This window comes from Pimephales promelas, chromosome 1 (genome assembly GCF_988280905.1).
Source record: "Pimephales promelas chromosome 1, fPimPro1.hap1.1, whole genome shotgun sequence".
Classification (NCBI taxonomy): Eukaryota; Metazoa; Chordata; class Actinopteri; order Cypriniformes; family Leuciscidae; genus Pimephales; species Pimephales promelas.
The window spans coordinates 41287016-41300122 of NC_142769.1; the positions used below are offsets into that span (position 1 = coordinate 41287016).

General features: G+C 37.4%; 1 protein-coding gene across 1 annotated transcript in view; it reads left to right on the forward strand.

Moving 5' to 3' along the window:
• adamts17 (ADAM metallopeptidase with thrombospondin type 1 motif, 17) overlaps nt 1–13107 on the forward strand; it is a 98442-nt gene that overhangs the window by 875 nt on the left and 84460 nt on the right. Inside the window, exons 2-3 of the mRNA XM_039673474.2 lie at nt 863–1209; nt 5027–5195. Of these exons, the coding sequence (XP_039529408.2) occupies nt 863–1209; nt 5027–5195 (516 nt within the window). The remainder of the gene's footprint in view (nt 1–862; nt 1210–5026; nt 5196–13107) is intronic.

Sequence of the window (13107 nt, forward strand, 5' to 3'; positions counted from 1 at the left end):
ATTTTAGGCACATTTTTAGACGTTTTTTTCTCTTGATTGAGAGTGTCCATGCAACTGTATGTTGCACAAAATGCTGTATAGATAATCATCTTATTAGAGTACATAAGTCACATTCTCAGGTAGGCATTTTAGATTCCATTTCAAAATAATTTAGGTATTATCTCTTGCCCGAGTGTGCACGTTGTGCACGTTGTATGATGCCCAAAAAATACTGTCTAGGTAGGCAGCCAGAATAGTGTGTCTTCTGTGCTCCTTTGAGCTACTTTCCTAGAAAGTGTTTTTATGCATTATGGGCACACAAACTCTTTTGGCAAAGTGTTAATGTTACTTTACAGAGTGCCGAGAGAGCATGTGAGCTCATGCAACTGTATGATGCACAAAAACGCTGTCTATGTAGGCAGCCTACAAGTTTTGAGTGTGTGCTTCTTATGGTTCTGTGCATTTCGTTACTTCATTTTTTTAATGAACTGTTCAGTGGTTTCTGTACCCTCTATTTCCATGTTTAATGTTTTAACAACTTTATTCGCCCTTACGTGTATCATTCTTTAACTAACTGCAGACAGGCTTGTAAACTAAACTGTAACTTCTAAAACTAAGCGTTTTACTGTCTTGAAGGGTTACCACAAAACTTAAAAATGTCAGGGGATTTAAAAAAAAAATCATAGAAATTACGATAGTGAATGCAAGTGTTTCTGGTTATTCTCAGCACTAAAATGTTTAATTGCATGAAATTGAGTATAATCCTTATCCAGTAATCGGCTGGGAAGGTCCTGGAAAAGTCATGGAAATAGTTTTTTTGGGATCTCTGATGTGACTATCCACTTTGCACTGCTTTTCAAATAATGTGTTGCATGTCCTCTAGCGCAATCTGCCATGTACGAGACAGATGTGGTCGTTCCGCAGGAGCTGCGGTCAGACGAGGTGCACCTGCTCCAGGGAACCTACAGGTGGAGCAGAGGTCGCAGACGACGTTCGGACCATCAGCAGGAGGACCACCTGTTTCTACGGCTGCCTGCTTTCGGAAAGGAACTCTACTTGCAGCTCCATAGAGACGACTCTTTCCTCGCCGAGGGGTTTTTGATGGAGGAGAGGAGCGAGGAGGGCAGCGTTCAACATGAACCTGTTCTAAAGGTTCGGCGGTGTTTCTATACCGGAGCCGTTCTCAATCACACTCAATCTTTCGCCTCATTGGATGCTTGTGGTGGACTGGTGAGTGGAGTTCAAGTTGTTGGGAGATTGTCTTTGCTGGAAAGGCATGAATGTGTTTGTTTCAATAACAAGAAATCTGATTTTGCTTAAAGAAAAGTCCTTTAAATTATCGTTACCATAATGCAAAAAACTCACATTCTCACCTATTATATGCATTATTTGTTTATTAAGTTTAACATTTTATTTATAACTAACCTTTTAAAAGATTGAGTTTATACTTTCATTCAGGATGCAATAAATTGATCAAAGTGACAGTAAATATATTTATAATGTTACAAAAGATTTCCATGTTGCTATTCTTTTAAACTCATAATTTATCAAACAATTCTGACATTTGTTATAATGAAAATAACATTTTTTATTGTTTTTTAAGCATCAAATCAGCATATGATTTCTGAAGGAGCATGTGACACTTAAGACTGGAGTAATGATGCTGAAAATTCAGCTTTGACATCACAGGAATCAATTACATAAAAAAATATATTAAAATAGATAATTTAAATGAATAATAATAATAATAGTTCATAGTAGGCCCCTTCTGTCTCGAAAGACAATGGCTGCGCCTTCTTTATCTTTTTCAGTCAATTTTGTTGTTGGCAACATCTGGAGTGGCTTGGACAGAATAGTTGATAATATTACAGTTTTTACTATATTTTTGATCAAATAAATGCAGTCCTGGTGAGCATAAGAGACTTTTTTCAAAAGAAAAAAAAAAACGTACCTACCCCAAACTTTCGAACAATAGTGTATCCAAAGTTTATCCAAAATAAGCAATTTTTTTATGGATAAAAGATTTTTATTAATTGCTTGTGCGACATTTTGATCAAAACAGACGTGAAAACCTTTTTTTGACACTACCAGTGAGTAGAGAACTAACAATATAGGTGCTTTTTAAAAAATGATAATGTAATTGTTCATATTAGAAGAAAAGATATGTGCTGAAATGTCATGAAAATAATGTCAAAATGCATTTAATTTTTAATGGTCCTAAAAATAGGCTTCCATTTCTTTCTTATTAGCTATCTTTTGATTTTAAGTTCAAATGTGACATTGACATGTTTTTGTGACCACACTTTGAATATGTGGTTATTTGACTTGTGGTTGTGAGCATTCCAGGCCCACCCATGGGAGAGAGGCTGTTTGTTTGAGAAAGAGTTTCCCTGACTTTGGTCCCATTACGATCATTCCATTCTTCAAACTTCTTTTTGCCATCAATCAAAACACCAGAAAGGGATGTGGCACTCCATTATCGCAAGCTGTCAATTAATCTGATTAGAGTGCAGGTTTATTCAGTCATCTGATTGGCTGGGGTTTGTGGTCTTACTTATTGATAAACCTCACTGATTGACAGTTCGGTTAACTGACAACTAGTTGACCACCCTGACCCATCCCTCTTTATGCTGACTATGTGGAAAATGAGCTCATAGTTACTGTAAAAGTTCTTTCCACATGTGACTAGAAGGGTCAGACATTTTTGACACCTAAAGTGAGACTGACCATGAGCAGATGTGAAGCTCTCAACGGTTTTGCAGATAAGTCGAAGATCAGCTGTGTGTTTTAACTGGCCCCATCTGACAGCTGCCAGTGACGCGAGCTGTTCTCTCGCCGCTTTGCTCACCGCAAGGAATTACAATTTTGGATTTTAAGTTATTATATACATTTTAATTTTCAAAAGCATTAAACCTTACCAACCCCTACATTTTTGAATGGTAGCATGCTATCCTAAATAAGCAAAATTTTAAGGTTAACTATGATTTTTTTTTTTTTAGCTATTTCTAGGGCCGTTTTACACAACAGTGTTTTCAACTAAAAGCTTAAAACGTTTTATGCGTTTTGGCCGTTCATTTAACACAACTTTTTGGGGCCTGAAAACTTGAAACTTTGAAACTGAAAATGGGTTTAAAAGTGCAAGTTTGTGGATTTGAAATCGTCTCTGTGTAAACTATGAAAACACAAATGTCTGAAAATGGTGACATCATGCGCATGCGTATTATGTGTTCAGTCTAAAGGCATGTTGTGTTTCTTTACAAATGCTTTTAGTACATCGTTGTTGTGTAAATGTACCCTTAGATACTTTTACATATTAATTGTTTTAAGGATATTTATAGTTACTATTTTGGATAACATTTTTCCACAGATCTTTTCCCCCCTTTTTTTCTGTCGTTTTTGCCCTTTCATCATAATAGGACAGTCAGTTGACAGGAAGCAAAGTTGGAGAGAGAGAGAGAGAGAGGGGGACAGGACCAGGAAAGGTCCACGAGTTGGGTCTGGAACCTGGGACGTCCGAAGCGCAACTGCCCATGAGGCTATTGGTGCAGACACGGATCCTGTTGCAATGCATTGTGGGAATCCCTACTCATTGAAGAATGCATATAATGCAACTGTTGTTTTTGTGCAAAAGAAGGTTGCTGTCTACGTAGGGAGCTCACTAGGCTTTGAAAAGAGCCCTTCAGCGCAGTCTACTTCTTCTAACTTCTGCTTAGTAATCTTGTTTAAACAATGGTGAAGTTTGAGAGGACCGAAACAAGGTTTTCCTGCCTGTTAATGTCATTTCGGACCATTTTTCCCGCTCTATCTCTCCTCGGAGTGTAGCCATATGTAACTGTACTTTGTTTAACCTGGTACATGTGGGGTTTGTCTGTACATGTTGTGATGAAAGCGTATGTTTTACAGCCTCTATGGGCAACTTCCTGTCAGCACTCCCATGTTCTTTTCCTCCTCCACCCGCCTGGGGCTCTATGCACATCTGCCTCACCTCATCCATGTGCATTTTCCACTCTTTTCTCCAGCTAAGCCTCTGTTGTGCTGCTTGGATCATGCAGCGTCAATCCGGACTATTCTGCTTGACTGAACGCTGCCTCCGGATTTGATGCTGACTTTGTAGTTTTGGGAGATAAATTATTATCACATTTCACATCTTTGTGCCCTTGAAGCCACGAGGGGTGGCACGGTCAGGTGGAGGGGAAACAAGGCTTCGTATATGGAAGATTCTCAGAGGGGCTCATGATGAATGATCCTGAGTTTGCTGTAATAGAAAGCACATCAGCTTCCTCCAGAAGGACATCATCTGAGATTCTCTATGCAATCTTAAAGGAATAGTTCACCTAAAATTAAAGTTATGTCATTATTTACTGTACATCAGCAGTTCATAGTGATCAAAAATATGAAAGTAGTCCATATCTTAATTGTCTGTTTCTCACATAAAGGTATCATGTGACTTCAGAAATATGTCACATGGACTCTTTTTATAGTGATTTCATGAGTTTTTTTTTTTAAAGCTTTGCCGGTGTGGCTTTGTTAAAACATGAAAAAAAAAAAGTCAAGTAAAGCCGATATTCAGGCAGTGCAGTAATATTCTGGTACATATCTTGTTTTTAGTATGTGCAGTATCTGCTAATTAAAGAAATGAAAAGTAGCTTAATTATAATTATTTGTTGCAAATTATATAAATACAATGTTATATGTGTATGTATGTATGTACTATGTATGTGTGTGTGTATAGCCTATATATTATAACATTTTATAATAAAATTGTGAAAAAATTTAATGTAATCTATGTAATTTAAATATATTCATTGATGTATAGAAGAAACCCGAATAATACGATTTTTTTTATAAATAAAAGAATATAAAAAAATCACAAATTCTTTTTTAACTTTTGAAAAACATGACTTTTTTTTTAATATGCTTAAAATCTTACTGAACAGTTTTCTGAACATTCTAAACATTCACAGATTGCCTCCAAAGTTACAAATTCTATCCAAAGGCTTTCTCATCTGCCGTTATTGATTGTTCCACCTCATGTGTTTTCTTGCAGACTGGCCTGGTTCAAACTGAAGAGGAAAGACTGTTCATCACGCCAGTGGGCCAGGCTGCGGATTCCTTCTCTGGCTGGGAACACCGAGTGATCCGGGAAATACATTCTTCATCGGATGGACCTGCTACTGCTGCAGACAGCAGCCCGAAATATTGCCAAACCATCCAAGGTGAGACATCCCTGCACTGAAATGTGGAGGGCTTAACCGTGTCAAGTGTGGCAAGCTCAATTGATTTAGAGGTCATTTTAGTTCAGTTCGTAGCTTCACAGTGATTTAATTTTGTCAAACTGTGGGTGCTAGTGGGAAAAGTGGTGTATATATGCAGTCAGTTACACTGCTGTGGAATAAATGCCCAGTTTAACACCTTTTTCACCCAGAGACCTTTACGATTTCTATGTGCTACATGTATACTGGTGTTTCTAAAGTGGATTTACAAGCACACAGATTCTAGGTTGACTATCAAGTGATGACCCATGGTTCAAATTTGTTCATCATAAACTAAAACCTTTTAAATGTTCTTACAAGTGACAGATAAAATACTGTACATTCTTATTGGACATATATCATTTGACATCATTTTGAAAAGTGGATTTATTTCACTCTCCTAACTCTGCACTATTATATGTTTAGTTGCATTTTATTATTTGCATTCGGCATTGCTCTGTAGAAACAAACCTGTGAATCTCTTTTGGGTCACCAGTGGTGAACCACTGCGCTCTAGGAGTCTGTTATCATAATCTCACGCTCAGGTTCTCATGTGTCTCCCATCTTCCTCTTCCCCCCAGGACCGCTTAAGATTCAAGAGTTGTCAAGTCTGTAAATCAAGTGTTTCATAGAAACCTTTATGACTCCATGTAACTCTTTGATGTCTTCATCTTCGTAGCAGCGTTGAAAGATATTGGGAGAGAGAAAGCTCCGCTGTTTTGCTCTTTAATGCCTTTATCGCACTGGTAAATGGTGGTAAACTCCTGTTGGAACGTGCTGCTTTGCTGTTGAAATACTACCAGTAAGAAAGCAAGTATTCTGTTGGCCTGCTCGCGTACATTAATAATACCGTGCATATTTTCCAGCCCCTTGGGTTTTTCTTTGCCAGGATTATGGATTTTTCTTGCCGAAAGGAATTCGCATGTTTGAAAACGGCCTCTTCTGTTCCCTCTGTTTCTCTGAATGCCTCCAGCATCTGCAGGTTTTCATATTCCGAGGCAGGAAGTTTTGTCTAAGCATATTGCATTATTGGATTTGTAGTTTACCCTTTGAAATGAAGATGCAATTATCCCAAAATCTGGGTATGTGTGTCCATGTGTGTGGATATATACAATCCTATGGGCCAACAAAAACAATTTATGGAATTTCCAGTTGTACGCTACCCTAGTTCGTGGCTGATTACATTAGATCCAGACTTAAAGTCCCCTTGAACTTTTTGCTTGGTTCAACATCGTTCAAGTCCACTGTTTTTGCTTTTGACTTTGTGTACTATGAATATTACATAACCCGAGGATGAGGAGACCACCGGCAGACTTGACAAGTAGATTTTTTCCATATGCCAGTATCTGGAAACCAGTTCATATAGGGGAAAAACGGATAGTTGAAAATGAAAGGAAGGTTGGTGGGTATGCAAGGGTTTTGATATGTGGTGCATTTGTGTGTTTCAGGCACTCTAGCAATCTTGTCTCTGCTGTAAAAAAAAAGCTCCAGGTGCATTAGCGATGCGGTTTCCCCCAGCACCTGGTGTCTGCAAGTCTGTCAGTCAGTCAGGCGATAGACCAATAGGCAAAAAAAGTGCCAGATTTGGGGGGGAAATTCTTTCCTCTGCACTCATGTCTGTCGGAGGCCTTTCAGCTGGCCTGCCAGAGTCTTCTCTCTCATTTCCCACCAGAGTTTGGGAAGCTGCTTCGAAACCTAAGCTTGCCAAGCTACAAGCTGCTCATAATTTAAGGTAGCTAGTTCAGATACAGTCAGGTTAGCCTTTTGATAAAGTAGTCTGTTCCACATCCGCCATGATTTTCAGTAAAATGTGTTCATAAAGTGGTAAAAACTTAACTGATGTTATTCTCATGTGATTGACATTTGACTTTGCCAATGGCATTTTATCTAAAGAAATAGATCAATTACGTATTATTGTGATTGGAAAATGCATCACTATTATTTTGTGTAATGCTTTTATTGAAGGATCCTCCTTAGACTTACAGTAGAAAGAAGCAAACGTTTGTGTTATAATTGACGACCACAGTTGCTAAGATCAGTAATAATGTATAATGTATAAAAAAATACGTGCTTGTCCTTCGGGAAAGAAAATCAGTCATTCACTTGTCCTAGTTGCTTGCCTGGAAAAAAACTGGATTTTTTTGTGGTGTAGTGTAAATAATTTTTTTTCTGAAGCAAAATTCTCATTTGTGTTCTATCAGCTTTTGTAATATTTACCCCAAGACATTTTCCCCTAATCTTTTTTTTTAATGTATGCTTTATCTTTCATTTCAAATTCTTAAATTTGATAAAATACATTTATTTAGAATTAAAAGACACTATAGGGCTGGTACCAATCAAAATAAATAATCTACAATGAAAAATGACAACTGCATTAAATGATGTCATGAGATTGATATTTTTTGAATATACAAATAAAAAGAATTATACTTTTAAACATAAAACTAAACCACCAGTTGGTGCCAGCAAGTGACCGTCTTAATGAGTGAATCATTGAGTCATTTAGACAATTTGTTTAGATGGCTTATGCATTCAAGAATGAGGCAGTTGTTTATGAATGGGTCATTGAATCTTTGACTCAACCAATTTGTTCAAAACGCTGAATCATTCGGTAATGAAACAAGGGTGAGGTCTGCTTTGAGATGTTCTATGGTTCTGCTGTGATCTTTGTTTTGAACTATTTTCGCTGCTGAAATAGAAAACAAAAAAGTCAATATTGCATCTAAAATGTTAGTACTAATGTAATGTAAAGTACCTTTTATTGAAAGAAAGTTAGTGTCACATTTTCAATCATGATGCTATTCAGGAAGAGAGCACTCTTGGTCATATGATGTTGCTTAACTGTATCATATGTTATAAATATAAAACTCCACATTTAGATTTTTTTTTTTTACCACAGTATGTTAACTGAGTGTGTGCTGCACTGCACTTGTTTCGAAGGCCGATTGGCTCACCACTGAGCTACAAAGTCTCCTTCCTTGAAAGGGACTTCAAATATGGCTTTCGTTTCCCCTGCAATGAAGGTAACAACAGATCCATCCTTTGAAGGATGCAGCCTCTGAATTTGGACGCTACTAATGAATTGTTTCTATATGAATGAACCGTTAAAATGAACTAACTGCTAAAATGAATCAGACCTTTCAGTGCTATTTCAGTGAGGGAGATATTTTCTTTACTTCATCTCATCAGTGCTCAACAATGACTACGTTTACATGCAGCCAATTTCCAGGTTATGGTCGGGTTAAGGTCACTATTCGGGTTTCTGAAACATTAAGAATAACCCGTTTACATCCGTTTACAATATACATGGGTATGCAATATCCCGATGTAAACAGCGATTCGTGGTTAGCGTCTAGACGTATGGACAACCTTAAGACGCCTTATTTCCGATTCTTCTTCCTGTATCCAAAGACAACAACAACAGCAGCAGCACGTGGATAATGAATAGTACGGGGCAGATAGCGATCGCCTTTGTTTGCACTTTGATGCTGGTAACGTTACTCCAAAAGTATGCTGTGCTGTGTCTTGTCTGGATTTTTGTATGCGCTGAGAAGTTTCTCTACTCAAAAGACCAAGATTCCTTGCGAATAGAACATGAACATCACTATGCTGATGAGCGTTTACATGACCAAAAATTCGGGTTAGAAAAGGGGTACCCCAGGTATAATATCCTGGTTTTTAAAATCCGGGATATGAGCATATTCGGGTGTATTTTTGCTGGTGTTTACATGGCTGTTCGTGACTGGGTTATTGCCAATATCCCGGTTTTGAACGGGTTATTGACTGCATGTAAACATAGTCAATGTGATGCAAAAAATGTTTTTGGAAGAAAAAAGGCATTTTGTTGCACTGCTGCTTGTTGAAAAAGAAAATGGCTAGATGTTTTTTAGTTGTTACTAGTATTTTGAAAAGAAGTACTGTCATGCAACTGAAAATCTGCTAGTCACGCCACAACATTTAGTTAGTTTCTCCCCAAGATTACCGTTGTCTCTTCCTGTTTAAAAGCTCAAAACAGTTAAGTGAGAAAAGTTGAGCATTGCTTCCCACAATAACCCCACCTCAAAAACCAAGTCCAAGAAGGATACTCGCAGAAACAGACCTTAAATCCATTAAACTCCAAATGCCCCTCTTGGGCACACACACACACACACACACGCTGTCTGGATGCGTAAGATGGATCAGGTTGCACAGTGGTGACGGCAGGAGTGAGGAAAAGCCGCCGGTTTTCCTCAATGATTCCCTCTCTGTCTCCACTGAAATTGGATTCTGACAAAACGCACTTAGCACTTCTAATCGGGCCGTGTAATCTGCAGAGTTGTACGTCCGTTGATCCATTCTGCCCACGCTCACATGCCAGGAAGCTCAGGTTCGGCACAAACAGGCGGCTTGCCTCATTCTTCATGTGGGTGCGTTAGCGTCGTGAGTGGGGTTGAAGAGGATCAAGTATCCACATTGAGAAGAGGCAACGTCGGTTTGGGAGCAGACACAAAGACTGATCTGATCCGAGAGGAAACAACGTGTGAAATTTGTAGGGCTGATCCAAGAAGAGCGTTTGATTGATGCGTACAGCACATTCATGCTGAACTCTGGGGCTGGTTAGTGGCTAGTGTGGTGTCTGGAGAAAACACAATCTACCCAAAATGATAATGAGAAAATTGTCATTTAGGTGGTGCGTTTCTCTGAAGTGACTTACAGTGTATTTGTTGAAGAGAGAAGCACAGTGGTTAAAAGCTCATGGATCACTAAATGAATGGTGATTTTTACGGTAAAAAATATAAATTGAGTCTGCTTGATTCTCACAGAGTAACAGTGTACAGGTTTAGAATGATATGAGGGTGAGTAAAGGATGACAGAATAAAGAGAAAATTTAGTCCTCTAACAGTCCAGTTTCTTACAGCATTAGTTTGAGGGTATCCCGATTATCTCCTGAAAAATGCAGGTAGTGTTAACTGTATTTACAAATATTCTAACCTGTGTGTATGCGAAGCATAAACAAAACGCCTCAGATGACTGTGGTTTGGTTAAAATTGCTGTGCGCAACAAGCCTTTTGTCATTGTTATATTAATTTGGTCAATAATAGCAGAGACCTAACACGTGAGACGCCAGAATGTTGCCATTGTGACCATAAGGTGTCAATCATTGCAGTTTTGGCAGTGAGTCATGTTTCGTACACACAATATAATGATAACTTATGGGATTCACTCACAGATTTAAATCTAGTTGTCACTCCTAACTTTGAATATTCAATATTCAATATTCAAACTTTAGCCGTGTGTACATGGCCATTGAAAAGCTAAAAAAAGTGTACCAGGTTGGCAGCATGGGTGATGATAAATAAATCTAAGTGCTAAGAGTTAAAGGACAACTCCGGCGCAAAATGAACCTTTGGTCTAATTGCACATTGTTACCTATTCAACCGTTTTCTGAGATTTTTTTTCATGATTGCCGAATCTAAATAGTTTTATCTATTAAAACAGTTTAGCCTATAATGCTAGTATAACGCTAGTCTATAGGGCATAGAGTAATGACAAATAAAAATCGCTTTTTATTACCACTAACAAGGCTCAAAATAGCCCCACAGTAACACGGTAGCACAATAAGGATCCCTACATGCAAAACGAAGCATTGAGAACTTTGTCAGTGTCCATACAGTTTAATAAGAAGATATTTTATACACACAGTCATCTTCACGAATACAGGAAGAAGCCATCTTTAAAATATAGTCTCTACCAGTCGATCTACGAACGCTGATCCAAGTGCGCTGAACTGTGCAGAATCTTATATGGTCCATTGTTTCCGGAAGAAACACAAACACGAACCATTTTCTTCTCTTTAATATGTACATGTTGCCTACTGTTCGCGCTCACATTATCACTTTATTCACATCTCACCAGCGCACTTGGATCGGCGTTTGTAGATCGACTGGTAGAGACTATTTTTCAAAGATGGCTTCTTCCTGTATTCGCAAAGTTGACTGTGTGTATAAAATATCTTCTTATTAAACGGTATGGACACTGACAAAGTTCTCAATGCTTCGGTTTGAATGTATGGATCCTTATTGTGCTACCGTGTTACTGTGGGGCTATTTTGAGCCTTGTTAGTGGTAATAAAAAGCTATTTTTATTTGTCATTACTCTATGCCCTATAGACTAGCGTTATACTAGCATTATAGGCTAAACTGTTTTTATAGATAAAACTATTTACATTCGGCAATCATGAAAAAAAATCTCAGATAACGGTTGACTAGGTAACAATGTGTAATTAGACCAAAGGTTCATTTTGCGCCGGAGTTGTCCTTTAATATGTGTTAATAGAGTTAATATATGTTAAGATCTCATTAAAATCTCAGTTGTTTTGGTTGTTTCTCCTAGACTGCAGTTAGATTAAATTGAGAGGGAGAGAAAAAAAAACTCTGCAAATGATCTGAGCTGTTATCTGCAACTTTGTCAACTATTGGCTCATTTGTTTATGTTTTATTGCTATTATAAGCCCTTTTGGGAGAAACATCTTAGCAAAGTTGATACTTAAACATAACTCCATAGAAAACAGCGTTTAGTGTTTTAAGCTATGGAGGCATTTTTTTTATATATAAAAGACTATTATTTTTGAGCTACCTACCAGTTTGATGGCTCTCACAAAGCATGAACACACACACACACACACACACAAACACACACACACACACGCACACACGCGATTGTGCAGGTCTGGGTACGTGATTTATGATTCCCCTTCAGCATGAAAATATAATTTATAGTCATTGACACAGTTTTCACCATTATGGCCCCTCACAAAGCTCCAGGGGCCTGACGGAGAGATTTATCGGCAGTTAATTAATTGAATTTTGGAATGGACACATCAGCATCATGGCCTGAAATCAGGTTAAATGTTGTGGAGAGTTGAAGTGAGCACATCCAAAAATATCAATGACTCGAATGAGTTTTATTAAGACTTATGAACATCAAGAGGATGTTATAAACAAATGGATTGTTAAAGGAATAGTTCAGCCAAAAATAAAAGACATTTACATCATTTACTCACCCACATGTTGTTCCAAACACATATAAAGCCTTTTTAAAGGCACACTATGCAGCTTTGATGTTTTTGTGAAACAGCGACCCCTGTGGTGTACTTGCACTGTCGTAAATAACCGTAAATCCCCCGTTACTGCATAGTTTACTGAACTACTGGTAATAGCTTAATAATAACTATATGTCAAGTGTTAGACTACTTCATAATAATAAAGTTGCCTATCGCGTTTGCTGGTTTATAACGTTTTTACATGATTGCTGCTTAATAAAAGGTAAATAGCCTATAGTGTAGGATTACTGTATAATTTTATTTGTTTTTTTTGATTGTAATGTAAACATTACAAAATGTCAGATGACATCAATAAAGTTAAATGTACGTTGCATTATTTCATAACATTGGCCGTTATGATTTCATTAGACATGATTATTACAATTTATCATAATAGTTAGCAAATTGTGCTCAATTACACTATTTACAACCTGTAGGCTTATATGTCCTAATAATTATGAGAGATATTGACTATGTCCTCATGATAATCGCAAAATACATTTATTTACTGTAACTTTTGATCAATATAATGCATCCTCTTTTGATCAATATAATGCATCCTTGCTGAGCAAAAGCATTATTTAAAAAGAAAAATCTTACTGACCTCAAAGTTTTGAACAGTATGATTCACTTAGTTGTTTATCCAAAAAAATCATTATCCTTAATTTTTTTTCTGACTAGAATTTTGAAAAAATGAAATCATTTTAAAGGATATATTCAGGGAACACATGGTTGCATTTACACTTACTATGTGTATAATTGATATTTAGCATATGTGCAATTATTGCAGTTCAG